The following is a 24,980-nucleotide window of genomic DNA, read 5'->3' on the forward strand; positions in this document are numbered from 1 at the left end:
TTGATCATTCGAGCCCACATGTTCTGTGTTTATCTCTCCAGCAAGGACCTTCTCCCTCACAAAGTGGCAATCAACCTCTATGTGCTTTGTTCTCTCATGAAATACAGGATTGGATGAGATATGGAGTGCAGCTTGGTTGTCACAATACATTCTCATAGGTTTATCCATGTGAAACCCAATTTCTTGTAGAAGATTCCTCAACCACACTAACTCACAGGTAGTATGTGCCATGGCCCTATACTCAGCTTCAGCACTACTTCTGGCCACAATCGTCTGCTTTTTACTCTTCCACGTCACAAGATTTCCTCCAAGAAATGTGCAATAGCCCGTAGTAGATCTTCTATCATTCACTGAGCCTGCCCAGTCTGCATCTGTATACCCCACTACTTCATGTTTTTCTCCTGGTTTATACAATAGTCCACGGCCTGGAGCTCCTTTCAGATACCTCACAATTCTAAGAATTGCATCCCAGTGAGGTATACGAGGGTCCTGCATTAATTGGCTCACCACACTGACTGCAAAGGATATGTCGGGTCTCGTGATAGTTAGATAGTTCAGCTTCCCCACTAGTCGTCTATACCTTCCAGGATCTTCAAATACTTCTCCTGTATCACTGCTCAACTTAACATTTGGTTCCATAGGGGTCTCAGCCGGTTTTGCACCTAACAGTCCTGTTTCTTCCAATAGATCAAGAACATATTTTCTTTGGCACAGATTTACACCTTGTTTTGACCTGGCAACCTCTATTCCCAAGAAATATTTCAATGTTCCAAGATCTTTTGTTTGGAAATGGTTTTGCAAAAATACCTTTAATTTGCCAATCCCCAATTTATCACTGCCAGTAATGACAATATCATCCACATAGACCACTAATAGAATCTTCCCAGCTTCTGAGTCATAGCTGAACACTGAGTGATCTACCTGGCACTGCTTCATTCCAAAACTCTTCACCACTTCACTGAACTTCCCAAACCAAGCACGCGGCGATTGTTTCAACCCATAAATTGCCTTTTTCAATCTGCATACCTTACCATCCTCCCCCTGAGCAACAAACCCAGGTGGTTGCTCTATATATACCTCCTCCACAAGATCACCATGGAGAAAGGCATTCTTGATATCAAGCTGAAACAGAGGCCAATCATACATAACTGCCAGGGAAATTAGTACACGAACAGAACCAATCTTAGCCACCGGAGAGAATGTCTCCATGTAGTCTACTCCATACAACTGGGAGTAACCTTTAGCAACAAGTCTGGCCTTCAGACGCTCTACACTACCATCTGGCAAGTATTTCACAGTATACACCCATTTACATCCCACAGCATGCTTACCAGGTGGGAGAGTAGTAAGTTCCCACGTTTGAGTATGTTGAAGAGCAGAAAGTTCCTCCTCCATTGCCTGCCGCCAATCAGGTGAACTGAGAGCTTCTTGGACATTGTTAGGTATGGAAATAGAGGATAAAAGGGAAACAAACTGGCGATGTGATGTAGAAAGACGAGATAATGAAACGAAATTGGAAATGGGATGGAGGGTAGAACTGCGTTTACCTTTCCGTAAGGCAATGGGTAGATCAAGGTTTGAGGGTTCAACAATAGGAGCCATGAGAGGATCCGCAGATGAGGTAGAAGCTGGACGAGGGGCCGGTGCCGTTCGACGTGTATACACTTGCCGGATTGGTGGATGTTCAGTGGTGATCTGCATGGGATGAGGTGATGAGTCTACTCCAACAACAACATCTGGAACTGGATCACTGACAGGGAGAGGAAGAGGAAGTGCGGGTGGAGACGAGGGTGCTTCAGGACTTGAGAAGAAGGGGACTGACTCAAAAAAGGTGACATCAGGACAGACATAGCACTTCCGGGTAATGGGATTATAACACTTGTACCCTTTCTGAGTCCGTGAGTAGCCAAGGAAGACACATTTAATTGAGCGTGCATCTAGCTTGTCTATTCCAGGGCTCAGATTGTGGACAAAGCACACAACCAAAGACACGAGGAATTAATGGGAATGGAGATAAAGTGGGAAACAAGATAGAGAAGGGGGACCGACCATGAAGAATGAAGGAGGGCATCCGATTAATGAGAAAACATGCAGTGAGTACAGCATCACTCCAAAAACGTTTAGGAACATTCATGTGGTGAAGAATAGACCGAGCAGTTTCAAGAAGCTGACGGTTCTTCCGTTCAGCTACCCCATTTTGTTGAGGGGTGTATGCACATGATGTCTGATGAATAATGCCATGTTGTTCTAAATACTGTTGAAATGAAGTAAGAAAGTATTCACGACCATTATCTGAACGGAGAATTTTGATTGGAACACCAAATTGTGTGCATATTTCAGCATGGAATTTTTGAAAAATAGAAAACAATTCACTTCTTTCTTTCATTAAGTAAATCCATGTCATTCTTGAACAATCATCAATAAAGGAGACAAAATACTTGTACCCATTATAAGACTCTATTTTGATTGGACCCCAAACATCTGAATGAACCAAAGAAAAAGGACTCAACATACGACTCTCAACTCTTGGACTGAAGGACACACGACGATGTTTCCCAAACTGACATGACTCACATTGCAAAACTGACAAATGACTCAATGACGGGACCAAAATCTTGAGAGCCTTGAGAGATGGATGTCCCAGTCGGCAATGCCATTGTAGAGGAGTAAGCTAAGTCTGAAGAGCAATTGAAGATCCACCACCGTCAAGATAATACAGTCCACCAGCTTCATGCCCCCCACCAATCTTCTTCCCCGTCTTGAGATCCTGAAAAACACAGGTGGAAGGAAAGAAGGTAACGGAATAGTTAAGAGCTTTGGTTATTTTACTAACAGACATAAGATTGAATGGAAACTTAGGGACATATAAAACATATGATAAGAGCATAGGAGCCATGTCAATATTACCAACACCACATATGGGAGATGATGACCCATTGGCAAGTGTAACAGTTTGTGATGTGGAGGTTTCAGAGAGAGAAGAGAACACACCTGGAGTCCCGGTCATATGATCTGAGGCTCCAGAGTCAATAATCCAGGGAGGTTTTAGATGACATGCAAGCAATACCTGATTGGGCAAGTGTGGCAGTGGTATGCTGTGAAGTAGTTTGAAGGAACCGTTCATACTCATCACGCGGTACGCTCACCATTTCCCTCCCAGAGGTAGATGTAGATGTGGGATGAGTTCGGTCTGCCGGTTTACTGTCACTGATATCAACCTCACCCGCTACAGCATGATTAGCCCATTTAGAGGGAGGGCCATGTAGATCATAACAGAAATTCACTGTGTGTCCCTCTCTACCACAATGAGTGCATTTCCTTGTAGAGTTATTCTTCCCTCTGCCACGACCTCCCCCTGAGTCACGACCACCCCGACTAATCATGGAACTGCCACGGCCTCCTCGGGGAGCATGACCTCCCCCTCTTGTACTATATCCAACCCCTCAAGCTGTCACAAGTGCTGATCTATCAGACTGTGTGGAGTTCTCTGTCTGTCCCAAAGAGATTCTACGAAGCCTTGAGAATACTTCCTCAAGTGTAGGAAGAGTAGAGCCCCCCAATATTTGGGCTCTAACTGGTTCATATTCCGACTTCAGCTCCACTAAAAATCTTGTAACATCTAGTTGCTCCCTTTGCTGTTGCTGAACTTTAATATCTGGAGTAAGGGGGTGATAGACATTGAGTTCATTCCTTATATTCTTCATGTTGGCATAGTACTCTTCTAGTGTTTTGGTTCCTTGTTGTAAATCAAAATACTCCTGATAAAGCTGATACACTCTTGTTGTGTTATCTTGTCCAGAATATAGCTTCTTAGCATGCTCCCATATATCCTTAGCCGTATCAAGAAACATGAAGTTGGCACTAATTTTAGGTTCCATACTATTCCACAGCCAAGTCATGATTTGAGCATCTTCTTGCTCCCAATCATCAAACCCTGGAGAGTCCTCCGATGGCTTTTCATCTCTTACATGCTTTACTTTCTTCTTTGCCTTGAGAAACACTTCCACTGATTTGGCCCATGGAACATAGTTCTCCCCATTCAGCTTAATTGAGGTCATTTGTACCCCTAGGTAGTCGGAGGAAATTACCACATTAGGTTTCTGATCATTGTAGCCATCTCCTATTGCTGCCATTGTACTCTTACAAAGTTGCCTCTAACCTTACTTCTCAACTACAAGCTGATTGATGTTGTTCACAGTTTGATACTTCAGCACCTATTGCAACCCCTAAACACAACAGTGGGAGCACACACTTGTTCTTCTTTACACTACTGCTGACTTCACACACCTATGACCCACATAAGCATCACAAGCACCACAACACAACAGTAGGCCCTCTTACAACCACTCAATAAAAAAAATTGCGCATCACAAGCACCACAACACAGTCAAACTGCTACACCCAGTTCAGATTTGTTTAACACACTTAAGAGGGCATTACACGACCACAAGGAGCTTGGCAAGGTCACTGCATTCCACCTTACACCACTCGGCCACCTACAGCAGCCCTAACACCACTCAACAACTCACAGCAGCCCTACACCATTCGGCTACTGCACACACAGCCCTTTTTAGGGCAACAATGAACCTAGTTCTCTAGGTTCTAATCAGTACTAACTGATTCTTGAAGGGTTCCTACCCAGAAATACCAGCAACACAAGAGGACTAAATAACCAACCTTCCTTTGAGAGTATCAGCCAACCATTCACTGTTGAAATCACCTTCCTTGATGAAGAAAACTGTGCGCAGCAGAGAGCAACGAACTGTGATGTCTCAGACCTAGGGCGAACCAGCTCTCTCCATTAACCAACTAGAAACGAAGAGGAGGGTGTCACGAACACAGCTGAGATGCTTTGCAAGCGGAAGCAGGTCAGAAACCTGGCTCTGATACCATGTTTTGGAGCAGCTACAGTAGTCCAAACCAGTGAAGAAGGAAGAAGAAGATGAGGAAGAAGACAAGAGAAAGAGAGAATAGGAGGGTTTAGTCGAACTGATTAGTCTTCCATTCAGTCGACCCCCTTGTGTTTATTAGGTTCTAATTACACTTACAAAGACTAAACTGCCCTCACTTAAGTGTGGGGCAGAGTACTCTAATAAAACAGCCACATAAGCAAAGTACTTAATTGACATAAGATTACTAAATTACCCTTATTCGGCTCACTCTAACACCTCTAAAGGACAATTGGCAGACTTTCTCACCAAGGGCATTTCCATGGCAAAACTTCATCATGACACTGGCAAGCTGGGCATGATTGACATTTATGCTCAGCTTGAGGGGGAGCGTAGAGAAGATGGGCCGAATGGCCCATAGGCTGTTACTGTATATTATCTTTATGCTCTTCTCTATAATGGGCCTTATTCTGGGCCCATACTCTTTTATGTTCCTCTTTTGTAATTTCTTGTCCAACTAAGGACCTCTCTTGTAATTATTAAAAGATTAACTTAATAAAAGTGTATTAGAGAGTTAGAGGGAGGTTAAGTTCGAACTCCCCATCCTCTAACTCTTCTTGTCGCAGCTCTTATATCAATCTGGACCTTGAGGACAAGGTCCATCTTCAGGATGGGGGCAATGATGGGCCAAGAAGATCGAACAGGGTACCCACACGTAACCCAAGGTATGTGGACTGATGATGCTCATGCATGGCCCATGCAACGGCCCAGTAGAGCAGTACCCAGTAGAGAAGGATTCGGTCAAGCCACAAGAATCGATCAAGCAGTTAGTTGTTGATTGTTAGCTAGTCTTAAGCATGTTGTTAGCTGGTCTTAAGCAAGATTGAGTCAAATAAGTTATTTGTTATTTCTGTTAAGTTGTTAACATGAGAAGGCATAGGGATAGGCCATATAGTTAGAAGGCTAATCCCTTACTTTAAGGCTATTTCAGTGGTAGGAAGTTAAGAAGTTTATGTATTTAAACACCACCCCACCACATGGATGGGGTAGTTGAAAGTTAATAAACCTCTTGTGGCCTATTCTCGCCCTAAGCAGAATACTCTATCTCTCTCTAGCTTTGACTGGGACCTATCAATGTCACACATTCCCAACTTGCATAGATCATGTTCTAGCTTATTCTTTGCAACGCCTTTTGTGAGAACATCAAGTTGCAGATCAGAAGAAATGTATGGAAGACAAACTTCTCCAGAAGTTACCCTTTCTTTGATAAAGTGTCTATCTACTTCAATGTGCTTAGTTCAGTCAAGCTGGACTTGATTATGGGCAATACTAATTGCTGCCTGGTTATCGTAGTATAGCATTATAGGTTCTTCTGCCTGTACACAGATTTCTTCTAATAGAGAACAGATCTAGAGAAGTTCTAAAACTCCATGTGCAATGGCCCTATATTCGGCTTTTGCACTTGATCTTGTCACAACTGTTTGTTTTTTACTCTTCCATGAGACTAGGTTACCCCCAACTAGGGTGCACACTCCTGAAGTTCATCTTCTATCATCAAGGCATCCTGCCCAATCCGTATATGTATAAGCCTCTAGCTTCAATTGTCCATGATCAGTAAACAATATGCCTATGCTTGGATGTCCCTTCAAATAAGCAAGGATCCTATCAACTACCTTCCAGTGCTGGTCTAGTGGAGCATGCATGTATTGACTCACTACACTTACTGCATAGGAGATGTCCATTCTTGTCATACACAAGTATAGTAGCCGACCCACAAGTCTTTGGTATCTCCCAAGGTCCTTTACTGGTTCACCTTCTGATGCACTGATTCTATGGTTCTAATCAATGGGGGTGCTAGCTGCCTTTGTTCCAAGCTTCCCTGTCTCTTGGAGAAGGTCCAAGACATAATTCCTTTGAGAGATAAAAATTCCATGTTTCGATCTCGCAACTTCAATGCCCAAGAAGTATCTCAGTTTTCCAAGATCCTTAATCTCAAATTCCTTATGCAGGTTCCTCTTCAAACTATCAATCTCACTCAGATCATTCCCAGTGACAACAATATCATCCACATAAACAATCAGGATTGACACCAAAGATCCCCTACGCTTCACAAACAAGGTGTGATCAGATTGAGTTTGAGTGTAGCAAAAAATAATCAGGGCCTTTCTGAATCTGTCAAACCATGCTCTGGGAGATTGTTTCAAGCCATATAGTGACTTCTTTAGCTTGCATACCTTTCCCTTTTCAGCATTATCATAAAAACCAGCTGGAAGATCCATATACACCTCTTCTTGCAGATCCCCATTTAGGAAAGCATTCTTCACATCCAATTGAAACAAGGGCCAAGAGTATGAGACAGTAAGAGAAAGGAGTATCCGAACAGAGGTCATCTTTGCAACTGGCGCAAATGTCTCTAGATAATCAATGCCATAGGTCTATGTGTACCCTTTCGCAACAAGTCTTGCCTTGTACTTCTCTATACTTCCATCTGTTTTATACTTTACTGTGTAAACCCATCTGCATCCAACTGTCTCCTTGCCTTCTGGTAGGTCCACAATCTCCCATGTCTGATTCTTAATCAAAGCCTCCATCTCTTCCTGCATAGCTGTCTTCCACTCAAGTTTGGAGAGAGCCTCACTAACACCCTTGGGTATAGACATTGAATCAAGAGGAGAGAAAAGCACGATAGGAAGGAGAAAGTCCACTGTAGGATAAGTACTGTAAAATACAATGAGCAGTGCACTTTCTCTTCCCTTTTCTAAGAGCAATAGGGAGATCAAGGTTATCTGTAACAGTGTTAGTATGACCAATGGGAACTGAAATAGTAGTGGGATCAAGAGGAATACCTGAATCCGTATCAGCCGAATCTGGAGTCTCCAAGGGATCGACAAAAAGTGGTGTGAGTTCTACTGTAGTGGAATCAACCGCCTTATGAAGTCTCTGCCGTGAGTAATGTTGTGAGACGGAACGCAAAGGAAGTGGCAAGGTAGGTGATATCGGGTGGTGATCAAGCACAGGATTAGACACGGGGACTGGAACTGGGAGAGGGATAGATTGCTGACTTACTTCCCCAAAACACTCCCCCTGAGAAGGATTCTTTGAGAAGAAGCACGTAGACTCAAAAATGGTAATGTCCATAGTATCATACCGGTTCCCAGAGACTGGATCATAGCAACGGTACCCTTTCTGATTCTCTGCATATCCAAGGAAAACACATTTCTTTGCCTTGGGATCAAGCTTCGAACGGTAAGGACCAAGGATATGCGCAAAGCAGACACACCCAAACACCCTTAGAGGAATATGAAACATCTCCCCCTGAGGAAAAAGAAGGCTGAACGGAGTGCTGAATCCAAGTATACAAGAAGGCACCCTGTTAATCAGATATACTGCCGTGAGAACTGCATCACCCCAAAAACGAACCGGAACTGTAGCTATGATCATCATGCTTCTTGCCGTCTCAACAATGTGTCTGTTCTTCCTCTCTGCAACACCATTCTACTGTGGACTGTAGGAGCAACTACTCTATTGGACACCACCATACTCCAACAAATATGAGGCAAGATGTCTCTCAAAATATTCCCTACCATTGTCATATCTGAACATCTTTATTCTCGTTCCAAACTGTATTAGTACCATCTGGTGGAATTGCCTCACCAAAGATGGTACTTCATCGCGGGATTTCATCAGGTAAATCCAGGAATATCGAGAGAAATCATCCACAAATAGGAGAAAATAGCAATAGCCGCCCATAAAGGAAACATGATAAGGGCCCCACACATCCGAATGAATAACATCAAAAGGAGAAGAACATCTTTTATTACTAGGTTTAAAAGAGTGTCTACAATGCTTTCCAAGTTCACAACCTTCACACTTCAAACTTGACAGACTCACAGACTCAAGCAGTTTTGGAAACAAAGAACTCAAAGAAAAAGACAAATAACCCAGACGATTATGCCAAAGCATGATCTGATCCACAGATTTTGACTCACTGTCCCTGCAAACATGATTACTTTGGTGAAGAGGGAAAGCATCCAGGAGGTAGATTCCATTCACTTCACGACCACTCCCAATCATCCTCTTTGAATCCAGATCCTACAAAATACAGCGTCCAAGAGAAAAAATTACTGAGCATTTCAAATTCTTATTCAAACTACTAACAGATAATAAATTTGTGCTCAATCTAGGAACATGGAGGAGAGAGGGTAAACAAATGGAATCATTAGTCTTGACAGATCCCTTCCCAGCAATAGGAACATGGGATCCATCAACTGTGGAGACCCTATCTCTGCCATAATAGAGCTGGTAAGAGGAAAAAATAGTGGAGCAATGAGTCGTGTTCTGAGGCTCTAGAGTCTATAATCCAAGGAGATCTCTCCTTGCCTAAAGCAAAAACATAGTTCGCAGTGACATGTGAACTACCTGTGTGGGCAAAGGAGGTAGAGTGAGCACCTGTGCTACCTGTACCTTGTTGTCCACTTGCGGCTGAACTGGAACTAGTTGTATCCCTCTGATTCAGAAGTAATCCAAACCTCTCAAGCTCGGCCCTTACTGCAGCAGCTGCAACAGACTCCAAAGAAACTGTAGTAGGGGGGGCCAGATGTCACCAGTAACTGCCATGTGAGCATTTCCTTTCTTATTCTTCATTCTGGTCGGCACAAGATGTGGGTGAAGCTTCCAACAAGTATCTCTTGTATGCTTAGGCTTCTTACAGTAGTCACAGACCAAGTCCCTTTTGTCTTCCTTCTTGTTTTCATTGCCATTCTGTTTAGATTTCACAGCACTTACCATAGCGAACTGATCAGAAATGAGATTCTTCATCATTACATCCCTCTTGCACTCCTCTCCTGACACAAAGGCATATTCTTGGGAGAGAGTGACATTGTCCCTGGAAAGAAGATGTCGTGCAATGTCATACTCAGGGTTAAGGTCAATAAGGAATTCGAACACCCTATACTTCTCTAAGTGTCTTTGATAGGTAGCTTCATCCTTGGTGGTTCCCCAAGCAAAAGTCTCTAGATGGTCGATCTCCTACTACAGGGTCTTAAGGACTAAAAAATAGGCTGCAACAGATCTATCTCCCTGCCTTGTAGCAATAATCTGATTCCTCAGTTGATAAGCCCTAGCAACATTCTCCCTTTGTGAATAGGTTTTTGCAACCCCATCCCATATCTCCTTAGCAGTATTTGCCCATAAAAAATTTTTACTTATATGTGGCAACATGGAATTACACAACCATGTCATTACCATATAATTTTCCTGCACCCACCGGGAGTTTCCAGTTTCAGGTTTCACCTCTTCACCAGTAATATACCCCAATTTTCCACGAGCCCCAATGGCCATCTTTGCAGATTGGGACCATTCCAAGTAGTTTGTACCATCCAACCTAACTATAGTAATGGTCCCAACTCCGAAGGGATCTCCAGCACCTCCTCCCACAGGTCTCATTTCATTCTAGGGCTTACATTCAACTTTGTGTCCCTCCATGCTTCTTCAAAAGGGTATAGAAACAAATAAAAAATGTAGCAAGAACAAACAAAACACCTTTTGGAACCAACGACATTCCTTTGGTGTCCTGGACTTTCTTTCCATGAAAGATTCCTTTTCTGTGGGATGGGAGAAGAGAGAGAAAAAGCAACCGCCCTCTCTAGGAGCCTCCAAACCACGTGGGACTTGAATCGCCCCTTATAAAAAACTCCAAGGAACCCTAAAAAAATAGGGCACCACCACCTAGGTCAAAATTGAAGAGTCCAACAAAAACATGGCTCTTTCCCTTTCTCCAGTTTTTCCTGATTCTGATGAGAAACCCTAGACCAGTTACAGGGCATACAGATCCATCAAGAAAATCCAAAAACTGGGCTTACCTAAGAGCTTCGATCAGCCTCTTAAATCTCCATGCAGTCGGCCGATCTAGGGCTGCATGAGAGAATCACTTCCAGAACCTTCAACCTGCTCTGATACCAAGTAGAAACCACTATCTGCTGATTCGGTCAAGCTTCTTGTGAAAGGAAGAGGGGAAAGTTGTAGATTTCAGCAATAGGAAGAGAAAGAGGAAGAAAATGAGAAGGTCAACTAGGATTGTGTATCATAACCCTAGCCGCCAGCCCCTCATTTGATTTATATTTATCTTAAATATGAGGTATTACAAAGATGCCCTTAGTAGGGCGGCAACTCAAACTAAATAGTTACAACTCTTTTAAAAATAAAAACTAATGGGCCCAAGGCCCAACAACTTCTTAATTTAAAAGAAAATAAACTAAACACAAATCGGCCCATTCAACAATTATATGTCACATATAAGTATAATGTGTTTTAGGCATTAATTGCAAACCTTGGGTTCTTGTATCATTCTTTGCTTTTCCCTTCTAAGGTATTCAGCATTCAAAAAAACCTATAATTATAAGATATCCTAGAAATTAGGAATGAAGTGTCAACATCTCCTCAATCACTCAATTGAGCTGAGTGGATCTCATTCATTAGAGATATAGAAACAAAGAAGTTGAGTGGATCTCAATTGAAAGTTGGTGTCTAGTGCACATGGACACATACATGCAAAAGCAGGTGAAAAAAGATTTTTTTTAAGAGCTTAATTTTTAGACTTATGTCTTAGTAATTCTCATCCAAAAATTAAACCTAGAACAAGTTTGATAAACTGCCTTTACTGAAGAATGGTTTCTTATTTGTTATGGGTTATACCTCCAAGAGTCCCTTTCCTGTTGCTATTTCAACACTGATTGCCACTGCAAATCCAACCATTGCAAGGCGGCCAAGCCATATATCCAAACCATTGCTTTCTTTTGTACTCTGCTCACATCTTACGGAAACTGATGTTGCCTTTGATACAAGTTTCCTTTGGCAGGATGTTCTCCAAACCACTATAGAAAAGTGTGGAAGAGGGAAAAGTGTCAACCTTACACCCTGCTAATTTGCTAATTATAAAGACAGATGAAATTAAGCAGTTATAATGTTTGAGAGCTGCAATCCAATCTAAATTTGTGGGAGACAACAATGAAAATTGACAGTGATACTTAAGACATCTTATAAAGTAGGTTGACACATCTGTCATGGAAACTGATCATAACAATACAGAGTCTAATCATCTATCAATAATAATAATAATAATAATAATAAAAGTTAACCTAATGGCTATACAAGAAGGATTCTCAGTGAAGTAGTAGTTTAATTCAACGCCTAGAACATTAACTATACAAATTCATCAATTTTTATAATTTAAAACAAATAAAAACAATTTCATGAGAAGTTGATGGACCAATCTTGTTAAATGGTTTGAAAATAAATTAAAATGATAAGTACACCTATCACAAATTTTCTCAATTTACATATATGCAAAGTAAATTAAATAATAATAGGAATGGTAATCAGGGCACACTTAGAATTGGAGAGCAAGAGATATCTCAACCTAAGAGTAGGTCCAATAGGTAATAAAATGAGGGAAAGTGTATTTAAATGGTTTGGAAACTTGCAGAGAAAACTATCTACAGTACTAAATAAGAAGTGATCTGTTACAATTTGAAGGAGCTAGAAGAGCAGAAGCAAGTTATAATGTGGTTGGACTAGGAAGATATGGTGGAATACTTCTAGGTATATGGCTACTGCCCATCTCTTTAATTCTGTAGAACCCATAGAGGTCAAATGCCAGAAATTTATTGCTTTTACCATTAGGTATCAAATAGTAGGGCACCCTTAACGACCATAAAGAATTAAAGATAGAAAAGCATGGTCTCTTCCCGTTAGAATGAGCTGGTTTTCTGGAGTACCTAGAACTAGGCCAAGACATAATATATAGTTATTTTATAGAGAGTGGCTAATTGTAATGCCATTAGGTGCACCAAAGGTGAGATTTCTGAATACTGGAAATTGGTCTTCCAAATTCTAGATATAAGATTTCTCTTAAAGGGTAATGGCTTCTTTTGGACAAATTCCTTCTAATAGATGGATCCTAAGGGAACTTAATGCTATTGCTGATTCTTTGGCAGATTTGGGTAGGGATGGCAATTTTCCCCATCCCCACCAGGTACCCGACCTCCCCAACCCAATGGGCTTGAGGATGGGGAATGAAGTCCCCGCCCCACCCCAACCCCGATTTATATATATATATATATATATATATCAAAATATATTTGAAATATTATTAATATTTTAAAAGTTTCATTTATTTTAAGTAAATTTATTTTTCAAAAAATACTGTTAACTAAAAAATTTTGGGGATTCGGGTCCCCACGGGGAACCCATCTCCGTCGGGGATCGGGGATGGAGGGTAACTTTTGTCCCCAGCAGAGATTAAGGTCGGGGATGGGGATTTATTTCAAAATCGAGGTCAGGGACAGGGAATATGATCCCCACCCTGTTGCAACCAGGTTGGTTCCTAATAAGGCTAAATGGTGTTGGAGACTAACTTCTGTGTTAAGAGAGACCTCCTTTGGTATCTAGGAGGATATCTTGGTCTCTTCATTGCTGCCAAAAGGGAGTGCACAAGGATCACATTTCAGGCACCACATTCCATTGTAATATTAGGGTGTCTTGGGTGGAGTAGTCCCATTCTGGGTCAGAACCTTGTTTTTAACCTTTTATAGAAAATGTTTTGGTTTTCACGAATAAAAGTTGGAAGCAATGATGCTTCTACAGTTTTGTATTTCATTTTGTCGTTTCTCTTTTTCTCTTTTGAGGATTTGTGTGGTTCAACAGTTTGGATTGTGTTTCATTTTCTTCAGTTCATTTTATCCTTTCTTGTTTTCTCTTTTTGGGGCTTATGTGGTTGAATGTTTTGGCTGTGTTCCTTTCTCTTTAGTGCTATATTGTTATGATAATTTTCTATTATCATCAGACGTCACAATCGGTACATTTTGTTGTTTTTATTTTCCAAAATCTTTCATATCAATTACTTTCTCTGTGATGAAGGCAGTAAATAAACTCTGAGATAAAAATAAGGAATATCTCCCCTCCATTAAAGGACTTATTCATTAATGGACCTAGTTGATTCCCAGATCCACCCCTCGTTGCCAAGATTACTTGGTGCATGCATAGGTCTGCTATCTGCTATATTAGTGAAATACAATGACTCGGTTCTAGTAAGTCCTAGTTATTCAAATTATTTTTTTTTAACCTCAACAATTTTCATAAAAAAATTCACTTAATGAAGTATTGGTACGCTACCTGTAGTCGGTGGTTCAGAAGTTGAATGGGATTGGAGGTATTGCGGTCAATAACATTTAGAAAAATTCCTTATGCAGAATTCGAAAGCTAACTGTGCACTAAAACCAATCCTAGATGGTTTCTTCTTTCAAATGCTCTGTCTAACACTCCAACGAGTAATTTAAGTTGCAGACATAAATAAACTCAAAAATTCCCATCCCTTGAATAACGACTTGCTAATAGTAACAGTGGTAGCATCAATCTAAAACTATAAACCAGAAAATGCAGAGCCGCGCTTATCATAGACCTGCAGTAATTGGACAGAGATAGTGATGGCTACTATAATATAGTCAAAAGTCTTACAAAGAGGAGAGCCCCGAGTGAAAGATGTGGCAGCTCGCGATATATTGACAAGGGGAAGTTGAGGAAGAACACGAGCTTGTACTGATTTTGAAACACCGACATCTGCATATAAGCAACCGTGGTTATATTTCCTCAGCTGTGAGTTGTGTGTGTGTGTGAGAGAGAGAGAGGGGGGGGGGGGGGGGGGGGGGGGGGGAGGATGTTCAACCGGGTGTAATTACCATGGACGGAGAGATAAAGAGAAGCAGAAACCAGAGCTTGGGCCATCCCTGGACCTGGAATTGGTGGAAAGAAGGGGAGATGCCGCCCCGCCCAGCCTCTCGATTCCTATCTATTCTTCCCTTCAACACTCAACAGTAATACCGTACACCAAAGACACGAAACAGGACTTTCTTATCCACCCCGTTAACCATCATCCGGTGGAGAAAACGACCACGTCAAAGTTTAAGACTCTCTCAACATTAGCCACGTGGCTTTATCATCCACCATTTTTTTCCAAAACTCACCATATGTTAGAGCACCGCTAATGTTCAATAATAGATATAATGATACATCAGCATCAAACCGCCCTTAAATGGCAAGTAAGTCTCATTCAGAGTTCGCATTCTGTGCACCCATGGGTGCATCAAACTGCCCTTAAATGGCATGTAAGTCTCATTCGAAGTTCGCATTCTGTGCACCCATGGGTGCATTAGATGTGTGAAACGCGAACTGGGGTTCATAAATACTTTTTAGGTATCAAACAAACGTTTGCAAACGCGAATTGAGGTTCATAAATATCCCGATTTGACATTTATATCACAAACAAACAGATCCTTAAGCAAAAAACTCAGTCATAGTCTCACTATGTCATAACTCATAGAGCAACTTGAATCCCCTCTTGGATCTTCAAGCTTCTCCAACCTAAACATATTCATTAGGAATCCATTTTCCAAAGGTTGAATGAAAAACAACCTAGTGCAGGTTCAGGATCTCTATGTTCAAGTCCTTCGACATCTATTTGTTCTCTTCTCTTGTTCTCTTTCTATTTCACATAAGCCCTAGAAGTTAGAATAGAGATATAAAAGGGAAAGGAGGTCAAGAAAATTTTGGGACATAAAGGGAATTTTTAATTTTTTTAAACCTAAAACTTGGAACAAAATAAGCAAGTCGACATGAAAATTGTCACCCACTAATTGGGTTGCCTTGTTAGACCATCAAGGTTTACGATTTTTTGACTTTGTTAACGATTTTTTGGGGAATGTTGGGTATTGTTCAAACCAAACCCGAAAAATCGATCAAGTGAGATTCAAATAGTTTGACTGTCTAAATCAACGGTGGGTTGAAAACCTTGTTTGAAAGGGATAAAGTGACAATTGTGTTATGCAAGTAGATATGGGGCATCATATGAGTTTGATTTGAATCAAAAGCATTCTTTTTTATTTGAAGATCCATTTTTTACTTAAATATGTAAAATGGCCAGAAAAATTTTTACATTGAAATATTTGAGATATATTTTTGTTAGATAGTGTATGCTCTTAATTCCAATCAAACTAATGTACACAAACATGTATCAGTAAATGAATAAAGTACATTATTATTTTATGTTTAAATTGGTGTGTTTCTGTTAATTACTCTTTAAACTGGACATTTATGAGACTCATATTATTTTAGAATGTTCTCGGCCATTGAATAAACTTGGGGAGTTTATCTTAACAAGATTGACACTAGTGTGATACAGAATTGGTGGAGTATCTTGTCTTATCTACTAGGGTTAAAACCCAAGAATAACCAATGGGTGTTTAAAAGAAAATTGCACCCGGACTAATTTCGAGTTATGACCTGGACTTTGGAGATGGATGGTCAAAACTGGAATGTTGCACTTAACCTCAGACTTAATTATGATACTACACTAGGTTTTTGAATGAACTGTATTTGATGTGCTAACCAGTGAGATCCATCAAGGGTCAACTATTTGAGCATGTTTGAACAATTTGGGAAATTACCTGAGTGGATGATCATAGTGACAAGATCAGTCCCTTTGTCAAACAAAGTGAATATTAGGGTTTACACTCTCTCTAATAGAAACCTAAACTACCGGTAGTGGATTTCAATTGTACTTGAAATCTAATTTGCAAAATATATTTACATTTATATTACTATTTTATGAAAAATGTTTGCAAAAGGTTTTAATCTTATGATCTATTCAAGTAGAGAGTGACATTGCATTTTCAAAATCAAGGAGTAGGTCTTTCCCTATTGATAATGTTTTGATGATTATGGGCTGAGACGTTAGGTGTAAAAGATCGTTACAGAGCTGATTACCTGTTAGGCTTTATCTTATATAAATCCATCATCCTTGGGTCTTCATAGAGCGGATGAACCCAAGAACCATTTATGTGTAAATGTTGGGCCCAAAATGAGCTCAAGTTAATTAATTAGGTAAGGGGTTCACTGCCCCTAAGTAGTGAATTTGGCCTAACCTTTACTAGAGGTGGGGCCAAACCTTTATAGACTTGTGCGAGACCTCTATAGGTCCCATGCCATACAATATTCAAGCCAAAATGGCCATGCTACACCTTGGGACATGAACCATTAGAGAAAATGGGCCTAAGGCCCATTACTAATATGATTAGTTCAGTGGTTTGTCATGTGATCTAGGTTGAAAATGGGCATCGATCTAGGTATGGAGCACCCATTCTCTTAAGAAGAGAGTTCTTATCAATTAAAGATAATGTTATAATCCAAATTTGGTTTGGATCTAGGGGTGGCAATTTTTCCCATCCCCGACGAGTACCTAGGCTCCCCGACCCGAGAGGGTCAGGTATGGGGGGTACTTTGGGGGGGTCAGGGTTGAGGATGGGGCTATCCATGAATCCTCGATCGGGTTCGAAGACGGGGATGGGGAATGCAATCCCTACCTTGAACCGTCCCCAATTAATAAATATATAATTATATATAATACAATATTATATATTATTTATATAATATTTATATTATAATATTATATTATTATTCATTTATTTAATTATTTTTAAGATTAAAACTTAAAAAACAAAACACTCGACACTTAGAGGTTAGAGTCTTCGACAAACACAGATAGAGAGCTCTGAACTGTGAACCCTAGTCAGTCTTCTTCTTCCTTAGTCTTCATCGCCGATTCTTTGATTGTCGTCGTTGTCGCCACTCGCCCGTCAGACATCAGACGTCGTCGAACATCTATCAACTCTGACTACGGGTCTACCACTCAAGTCTCGACAAAAGACAGAGATACTTAGAAGAAAGAACTGAAACTTAGTCTTAGTCTCTCAAACTACTAGTCTATTGTCATCGACCGCCATCGCCGTTGCCCGCCGAACTCTTTCTCGTCACTGGCCTCAACTCACAATGGTCCTCTCTCTCTCAGTCTCTCATTCTCTCTTTGTCTTCCTCTCAACTTTCTCTGGGGATTCGGTTCTCCAACGGGGATTTCTTTCCCATACGGGGATTGAAGACGAGGATGGGGGTGACTTGGAGGTCAAAGTCAAGGATGGGGAATGTAATCCCCGCCCCATTGGTATTCCTATTTGGATCAGCTCCTAATTATGTTAGGAGAGTGCTCTATGTAAGGGGCTAAGAAGGGAAGGGTGAATTCACTAATTCTCTCCACTCTCTTGCTCTCTTCTCTTCTACCTTGCCTCCCAAAAACCCTAATTCGACCCAACTGTGATAAGGGCTAATTTTCATTAGTCATCTACTGTATTTTGCAAGAAAAACATTAGAGGACATACCTACTTCGGTCCAAGCCAATTGGAGATTGGTTTTGCTAAAAATGTTGTTTAATCGGCTTCATGTACACACTGCACCATCTTCAATTAGAAGCCACTTTTGAGACTGATATTGGGTGTAAACTATCTCACTATGGGAATTGTATATTGTGATTTCCGTAACAAGTATAATCAGTTTTTAATTTAGTTTCAAATTTAGTCCGATTCAATACAAGATCAATCCTAAATTTTTTAGATATCAAAATTATTGGAAAATTGATTCTTAGGTGGAGTTAGAAAATTTTTAAAATTTCAACCAACCACTAACTAATTTGACCATGTCTAATCTGATTTCTAATCCTTCCAATATTTTTAATTAATATTTTGTCTTATTTTCCATTTACAACAAAGCAAAAGGCAAAATAGTAATCTACAAACATCTATTAATTTATTTAACATCAACTTGTTGAAAAGTTATGAAAAGTTTAAGAGAAATGTTTAAAAATCATACTAATTTTAGACAATTTCCCTTTTTTAATCATCCATGAAAAAAGTGAACAAGGATTAATTTAAGTTAATGGATGTTTAGCCGACTATGGAACCAATGATAAGGTTCCATGTAGTAATAAAACACATGGAACCCCAGACCCATAAATTTATTATTGGCCTGGAATCTCATAATAAGTTCCACATTCTGCTGCATTCAGCTAGTCCTAAACTAAACTCGTATTAGACATCCTATGCCACTAGTCTTGAATTGAGGCTAGGTCTCATTATTGTTAGGACCACATTTGCGCATTAAAAATATTCTCCAAATCTTCCTCTTCACCACAAAATTTACACTCACTATCAATCTTATAAACTCAATTGATCAAAAATTTCTTAGTGCGTAGTTTAGAATTTAACACCAAATAAAGGAAGAGCTTAACGTTTTGAGGGTCCAAATACTATTAAATCTGCAACTACTAGAGTCTCATAAAAACTCGAAAAACACTCGACTTAGTCGATAATCTCCATATCGAGGGGAACTATTGATCTAATGCAAGGGATATTCCACTTTTTCCTCTCATCACCAATAAACTTTTAGATTCTTATTTTCTATATGATGTTGATTTACATCTTTCAGAGCCCACCTATAAATTTTTAGGTTCAGAGCCACCTAAGGCCTCCCCAAATCTTAGGGGGCACAGGTAAGATTGAGATTTACACTTTTCGCAAAAAGTAAACAATCGTCGATAAGCTGCGGCCACCTTCAAAGATATTATAACTAATTAGTTTTTTTCCCAGCTACAAACTCTCTTAGAAGCTTCAAGGTAAGAGCTTCAACACAAAAATGCATAAGAAAATGATGTAAACCTAATACATTTCATAACCCATGCAACCCATTGATAGTAAAAACCAAATCTCAAGAGAACCTTCTCAATCAACTTCCGTTCCAGTTATTATAGACTTTTTTTTTTAATTATGTCAATCTTATAAGTCATAATTCCGCTCAAAAGCAAAGTCAGTCTGAAATAGAGAGATCATATCATCTAAGTAATTTTATTCAATTACCTAAAATTTTTTAAATTATTTTTGGCCGAGTATGGATTTTTCTTGGGCATCATAGTAATGAAAGCTATGTTAATAACTTTATTCATTTTTGCAAACTAATTCCCTATAATATATTCCAAAAAATTTTTTATATTTAACCCATCCGAAGCATTCAAATCAGAGTGTTAAAAATTACCTGTGTTAATTTCAATTCAGATCAGAAATATCCGTGAGAGTGTTAAAAATTTACATTTCATCTATATAAACTCCAGATTGATCTCATTCGAAACAGAATGGTTAATTTCACTAATGAAATCCTCAACCCCAACCGTATTTCAGATTTAAATCTATTATCATAGACTGCCAAAAAACATTATTTACAATTTGCAATGGGTTGATGCAATACTGGATTTTACAAAAAAAAAAAAAAGAAAACATTAGATTTGTCAACGACAATGTCAACTATGCATACGAGCAATTCCATCCAAATCACTATCATGATATGATCATGTCAGAAGAACTTTATAGATCAAGCCATTAGCCATCTATATAAGACCTAAGAGGTGCGTATGGTGGAAAATTTTCTCTATCAGAAGAATCAATAAAAAGAGAAATATCTTTGGGCAATACAAGGACATCTGAGATCATAAATTAGTGGGATCATTTGCTATCATTAGTGGTGTTGGTGTTGGTGTTAGTGTTGCCGGAGATGGATTCCTTGGCGGACTGAATGGTATTTACAACGGCAGCATAAGCACCAGACAACATGCTGCCGGCGCCTGAATCACCACCCGAATGAGGCTGGTGAACCACCTGCACATTCTCTCTCCTCAATTGTTCTTGTTGCCCACCCTGTCCGGGTGATGTCCGGTAATCCACCGTTTCAATTATTCTCTCTTGTAGGTTTCCTTCCGCATCTCTAACATCTGTGGCCTGAATAGAATAACAAACACAGAAAAGAGTTGCTTATATATATATATGTATAAAGATCCAAAGAGAGAGACAGGGGTGTTCTTACCTTGGTTGTGTTGATGTTGTTGGACGCCATAGTAAAGAGATCTTATTGGATTTTCCTTTCTTCTCACCTCTCTTTCTTGTTGGGCTTCTGGTTTGCCTCCGGCTCCGGTGATTTTATATAGTAAGGTTAAACAGAGTAATAACACTTGCTTCTTGATCCATTGATACACCGAAACAGGTGTTGGTTACAGGAATGGAGACACGTTAAACGTGCGGTGGCAGCCTCTTGTTGCCTCGACTCATACATGCACCATATATAAAAATTAAATACAGATGCTTATACTAGGGAACCATGCAGCTGTATATTTGGCAAATGACACGTTCGGTTTACCTATAATAGTTTATACCTAAATTTTCCATGGAGAAGAATTTTGTGTAAGTTACACTATTTGTAGTGTTTTGGGCAATTCCGAAGGAAAGGGAAGACATTTCTACACCTCTTCACTGAATTTGCAAGGATGTTTTTCATTGATCATGAATTTTCGGAGATTTTTTTCTATTTTTAGGATGATTTAGTTTATCATCTTTACTTTATTTTGCATCTTATTTACATGAATTCATGGAATTTTCTTGTTTTTTATCGGAAATAAATGTGGCTTTTATGCAGTATTATAAATGTGGCTTTACAAACTTTATATATAGGTTTTTCTACCTTGTCCTACTTTCCTTCAAACCAAATATAGCCTAATTGAATCAAAATTTTATTTATCTTCAGGAGTCTAGCTTGGCAACACAAATAACAAAAAAAAGAGGAAAGTTTCTTAATAGTACCCTGTGTTTTGGCTTGAGTGACAATTTGGTCCCTAACTTTAAAATGTGATAATTCAGTATCCGAATTTTTAAAATGTGATAATATAAACTTTTAAAATGTGACAATCCAGTACTTGTCATTAACCAGTCTGTTAATCATCCGTTAAGTGACATTTGAAAATTCAAAAATGCCTTAAGAATGCCATGTAATTCTCTTTATCAACCATCCAAACATTGACAATAAAATGAACAGTCCCAAATTCTAGATTCTTCTGAACAGTCACCTACTTTTTTCTAAATAGAAGAGGCTAGGATTTGGGACTGTTTAGTTTTTTTGTCAACATTTGGATGGTTGATAAAGAGAATTAAATGGCATTTGAAGGACATTTTTTACTTTTCAAATATCACTTAATGGTTGATTGGCAAATTGGTTAATGACAAGTACTGGATTGTCACATTTTAAAAGTTTGGGTATTGGATTTTCACATTTTAAAAGTTCGGGTACTAGATTGTCACATTTTGAAAATTCGGGTACTAGATAATCGCATTTTAAAGTTCGGGGACCAAATTGTCACTCGAGCCAAAGTATAGGGTACCGATTAGGAATCCTCCCCCCCCCCCCCCAAAAAAAAAAAGGATTCACAAACATTCTGTAGAAAAGTATAAACTATTATTAAAATAACATACATATAGTCTAAAGGGGTGTTCTTTTTTTTGGATTTTGAGAGGGGGGAAGTTGGTCAATGGGAATCAAAATCCCATTGACCAAAAATCTCATTTTCTTTTTATAGATTTATGTGGGGACCAAGGAAAGTTTATTTTCCTAGGCGGATAAATAACTTTCCCATCTTGAGGGAAAGTTGTCAATACTTGAATGGAACAAAAATGCCCCTTGTAATAATAGACTTTTATGGCTAAAATGGCCATTGTCTTGTTTGCATGGGAAATAAAAGAATATGGGTAAATGCACTTACTCGGGTAAGTCTTTCTTGGGAAACACTTACCTGGATAAGTGCATTTACCCAGATAAATAACTTACCAAAAAGTGAACGGAGTCTTAAAGTTTCCCTGTAACCAATAATGATTTATAAGAAAATTGGTATCCATTGTATATATTGGCTGTTCATTTATTTCAAATAATCAACAAGAGAAGAAATTGTCACATAGAAGTGTCCCTCGAGAACCAATGGAGTACCGGGATCCCTTTAATTAAGAGAGTCCATGCAATACCACTTTAATGTATAATACTCAGTATTATGCTTCAGAATAAGCAAAAATTAGTGTTCTTTTGATTCTTGACCCATTTTACTAGTTTGAGAACAAATGTCATTGTATCTTTGCTGTATTTCTCCTATTATACTTGCCTATAAGTAGGAAATGGCAGTCTCACCTCATTTTTTCTGTTATTCTATTAGGGCTCATTTGTTTTTTTGATTCTTGGCCAATGGAATTTTAGTTTTTATTGACCAAGATATTCATGTTCTTTTTTTAGATTTATATGAAGCCTACAGAAATACAGCAAAATTATTCCTTTTAATAATAACTTTTTATGATTAAGAGGTCATTGTCTTATTTACCCGTGAAATAAAAAAGCAGGGATGAATAACTTCTCGTATCGGTCGATACATATCATATTGGTGACCCACGGATACACTGCTACAGTCATTTTTTAGGGTTTGATCTGTTTCAGAGGGTAGACAGGCCTAATGCTGACCCCTCTGAACAGATTTGAAAAAAAAAAAAAAGAAAAATACTAATACCATTATAATGTGCTGCTACTGAACGTCGTGAGTTCTACTTGATGAATTGTTTTCTAACTCCTTTTAAGTAGTCTTTACCACTCATTTAGTAGAGGTACTTCTATTTACTGATGTTCTGTTAGCTTAAGATCCTTTGTTCATTCCTTGACAACCTAACATCAATCATTCGCGTTGTCATGGTAATCTTATTGAAGAAACTAGAAACTAATGGCACCATCAGAGTGCTAGAAGTACGCCAGAAGTACGTTGCCTCTAATTCTATTGAAGTTTCCATGTTTTCTTACAGAATTTAACTTATAGCATTGCATGACAAAGGTCTCTTTTTTTCTTCTTAAATTTATGAAATTCATATTATCACAATAAGAATACGTTTGGTTCCTAATCGAAATCAGAATCGAAATCCTTCGAAATTGAAATCGGAATAGTCCATTCCCATAGTTTGTTTGATTCAGACAAATAAGAATGGGAATTAAAATCAGCAAGAATGGTATTTCATTCCCAAGGGAGAGGCAGGGAATGACCATTCCCTCAAATGGGAGAATGTCAATCCAACAAGAATTGGAATTAGATTCCGATTCCACCCAACCAAACAGTTGGAATCAGAATAGCCCATTCCGATTCCAATTCCAGACCCCTATTCCTGTGAATCAAACAAGGACTAAATTATATTTTAGCTATTTCGGGTTGGAGCAAAGCAGTGCAAGATATTGTTATTTCTAACCTTGACCATCAATGCTTTTGCCTATTCAGTAACAGCCAGAGCAGACCTTTCTCTCGCACCTTGCTTCAAAGCAATTAGTGTGCAAGACATTTCCAGTGGCTGAATGTTGATGTACCATTGATTCGTAATTGAAGTATGATGGCTTCAAATTTAGGTATAAACTCTATGAGAACATAAAAGATTTTCTGAATATCCTAGAATCGTTAGCATGATCATTATAGAGATATAAAGTAGTCATGGGCATTGAGCATTTGAGCTGATGGTATATAAGAGGCTATCCCTTCCAATAAGTAACTGAAGCTTGTTGATGGCAATTGGCATTTGGCAAGAAATCCCTTGTTTCAGGAGTCTATTTCCCCAAGTCCAATTAAAAAGCATTTATTTGATACACTAACACAACATAAGTGGGAGAGAGGGAGGGAGGGGAGATGTATGTAAATATAAGCAATATAGACCAAGCTAAAATGGTTTGCTTGGTTTTCATGAATGAAAAGATTACAGATTCAGAAACTTGTGCAGAGAATATCAAATTAAAGATTAAAATGGTTTGTAATTCTTCTGTCTTAATGGTTTCTCAATTTGTTATACAAGCTTTTAAAATTTAAAGTAATGTGGTCACTGATTTAGAAAAAGACCAAAGGGACTTTATTTGGTCGAATGCAAAGAGCCAAAACCCATTCATCTTGTCAGGTGGATCAGGGTTTGCACTCCCAAAAAATGGAGTGGATTAGGTGTGGGGAATCTCAAATGGATGAATAAGGCCCTTCTTGCTAAGTTGGGGTGGAAAATTTTAACTTGCCATGACAATTTTTGGGTCAAGGTTGTGACTAATAAATACTTTAATAACAACAATTTCTAGGATGCAAAAAAAAAAAAAAAGAATAGCTCTTCTTGGGCTTATAGAGGCATTTTGTCTTCAAGAGAACTTATTAAAAGGGGTTCTATGTAGAGAATCAACAATGAATAAAATGTAAATTTCTGGTTGGATTCATGGGCTGGTAATGGTCCTCTAATTAAATTTAATAATATGAGAGATTTGATTGATATGGATTTGACGGTTAGTGGGGTAATT

General features: G+C 39.0%; 2 protein-coding genes across 2 annotated transcripts in view; both read right to left on the bottom strand.

Moving 5' to 3' along the window:
• The window catches only part of SEP1 (stress enhanced protein 1), a 33,471-nt gene extending 18,466 nt beyond the window's left edge, over positions 1-15,005 (bottom strand). Inside the window, exons 1-3 of the mRNA XM_088983986.1 lie at positions 14,624-15,005; positions 14,403-14,504; positions 11,583-11,761 (exon numbers count right to left, since the gene is read on the bottom strand). Of these exons, the coding sequence (XP_088840112.1) occupies positions 11,583-11,761; positions 14,403-14,504; positions 14,624-14,669 (327 nt within the window). The 5' untranslated portion in view covers positions 14,670-15,005. The remainder of the gene's footprint in view (positions 1-11,582; positions 11,762-14,402; positions 14,505-14,623) is intronic.
• A 4,986-nt stretch (positions 15,006-19,991) lies between these two features.
• On the bottom strand, positions 19,992-20,834 carry LOC148877272 (uncharacterized). Its single transcript, XM_088984000.1, has 2 exons — positions 20,679-20,834; positions 19,992-20,593 (listed from the first exon to the last, which is right to left on the bottom strand). The coding sequence occupies exons 1-2, from the start codon at positions 20,706-20,708 to the stop codon at positions 20,321-20,323; spliced, it is 303 nt and encodes a 100-aa protein (XP_088840126.1). The 5' UTR covers positions 20,709-20,834; the 3' UTR covers positions 19,992-20,320.
• Between the last annotated feature and the right edge of the window lie 4,146 nt (positions 20,835-24,980).

The sequence above is a fragment of the Nelumbo lutea genome, chromosome 1 (assembly GCF_056320005.1).
Source record: "Nelumbo lutea isolate HS-2025 chromosome 1, American lotus-T2T, whole genome shotgun sequence".
Classification (NCBI taxonomy): domain Eukaryota; kingdom Viridiplantae; phylum Streptophyta; class Magnoliopsida; order Proteales; family Nelumbonaceae; genus Nelumbo; species Nelumbo lutea.

Bases quoted from the DNA above. Each gene is read 5' to 3' on its own strand.
- LOC148877272 (XM_088984000.1), bottom strand. From the start codon at position 20,708: ATGGCGTCCAACAACATCAACACAACCAAG. The intron at 20,594-20,678 runs GTAAGAACACCC...TATTCTATTCAG, and splicing joins ACAACATCAACACAACCAAG to GCCACAGATGTTAGAGATGC.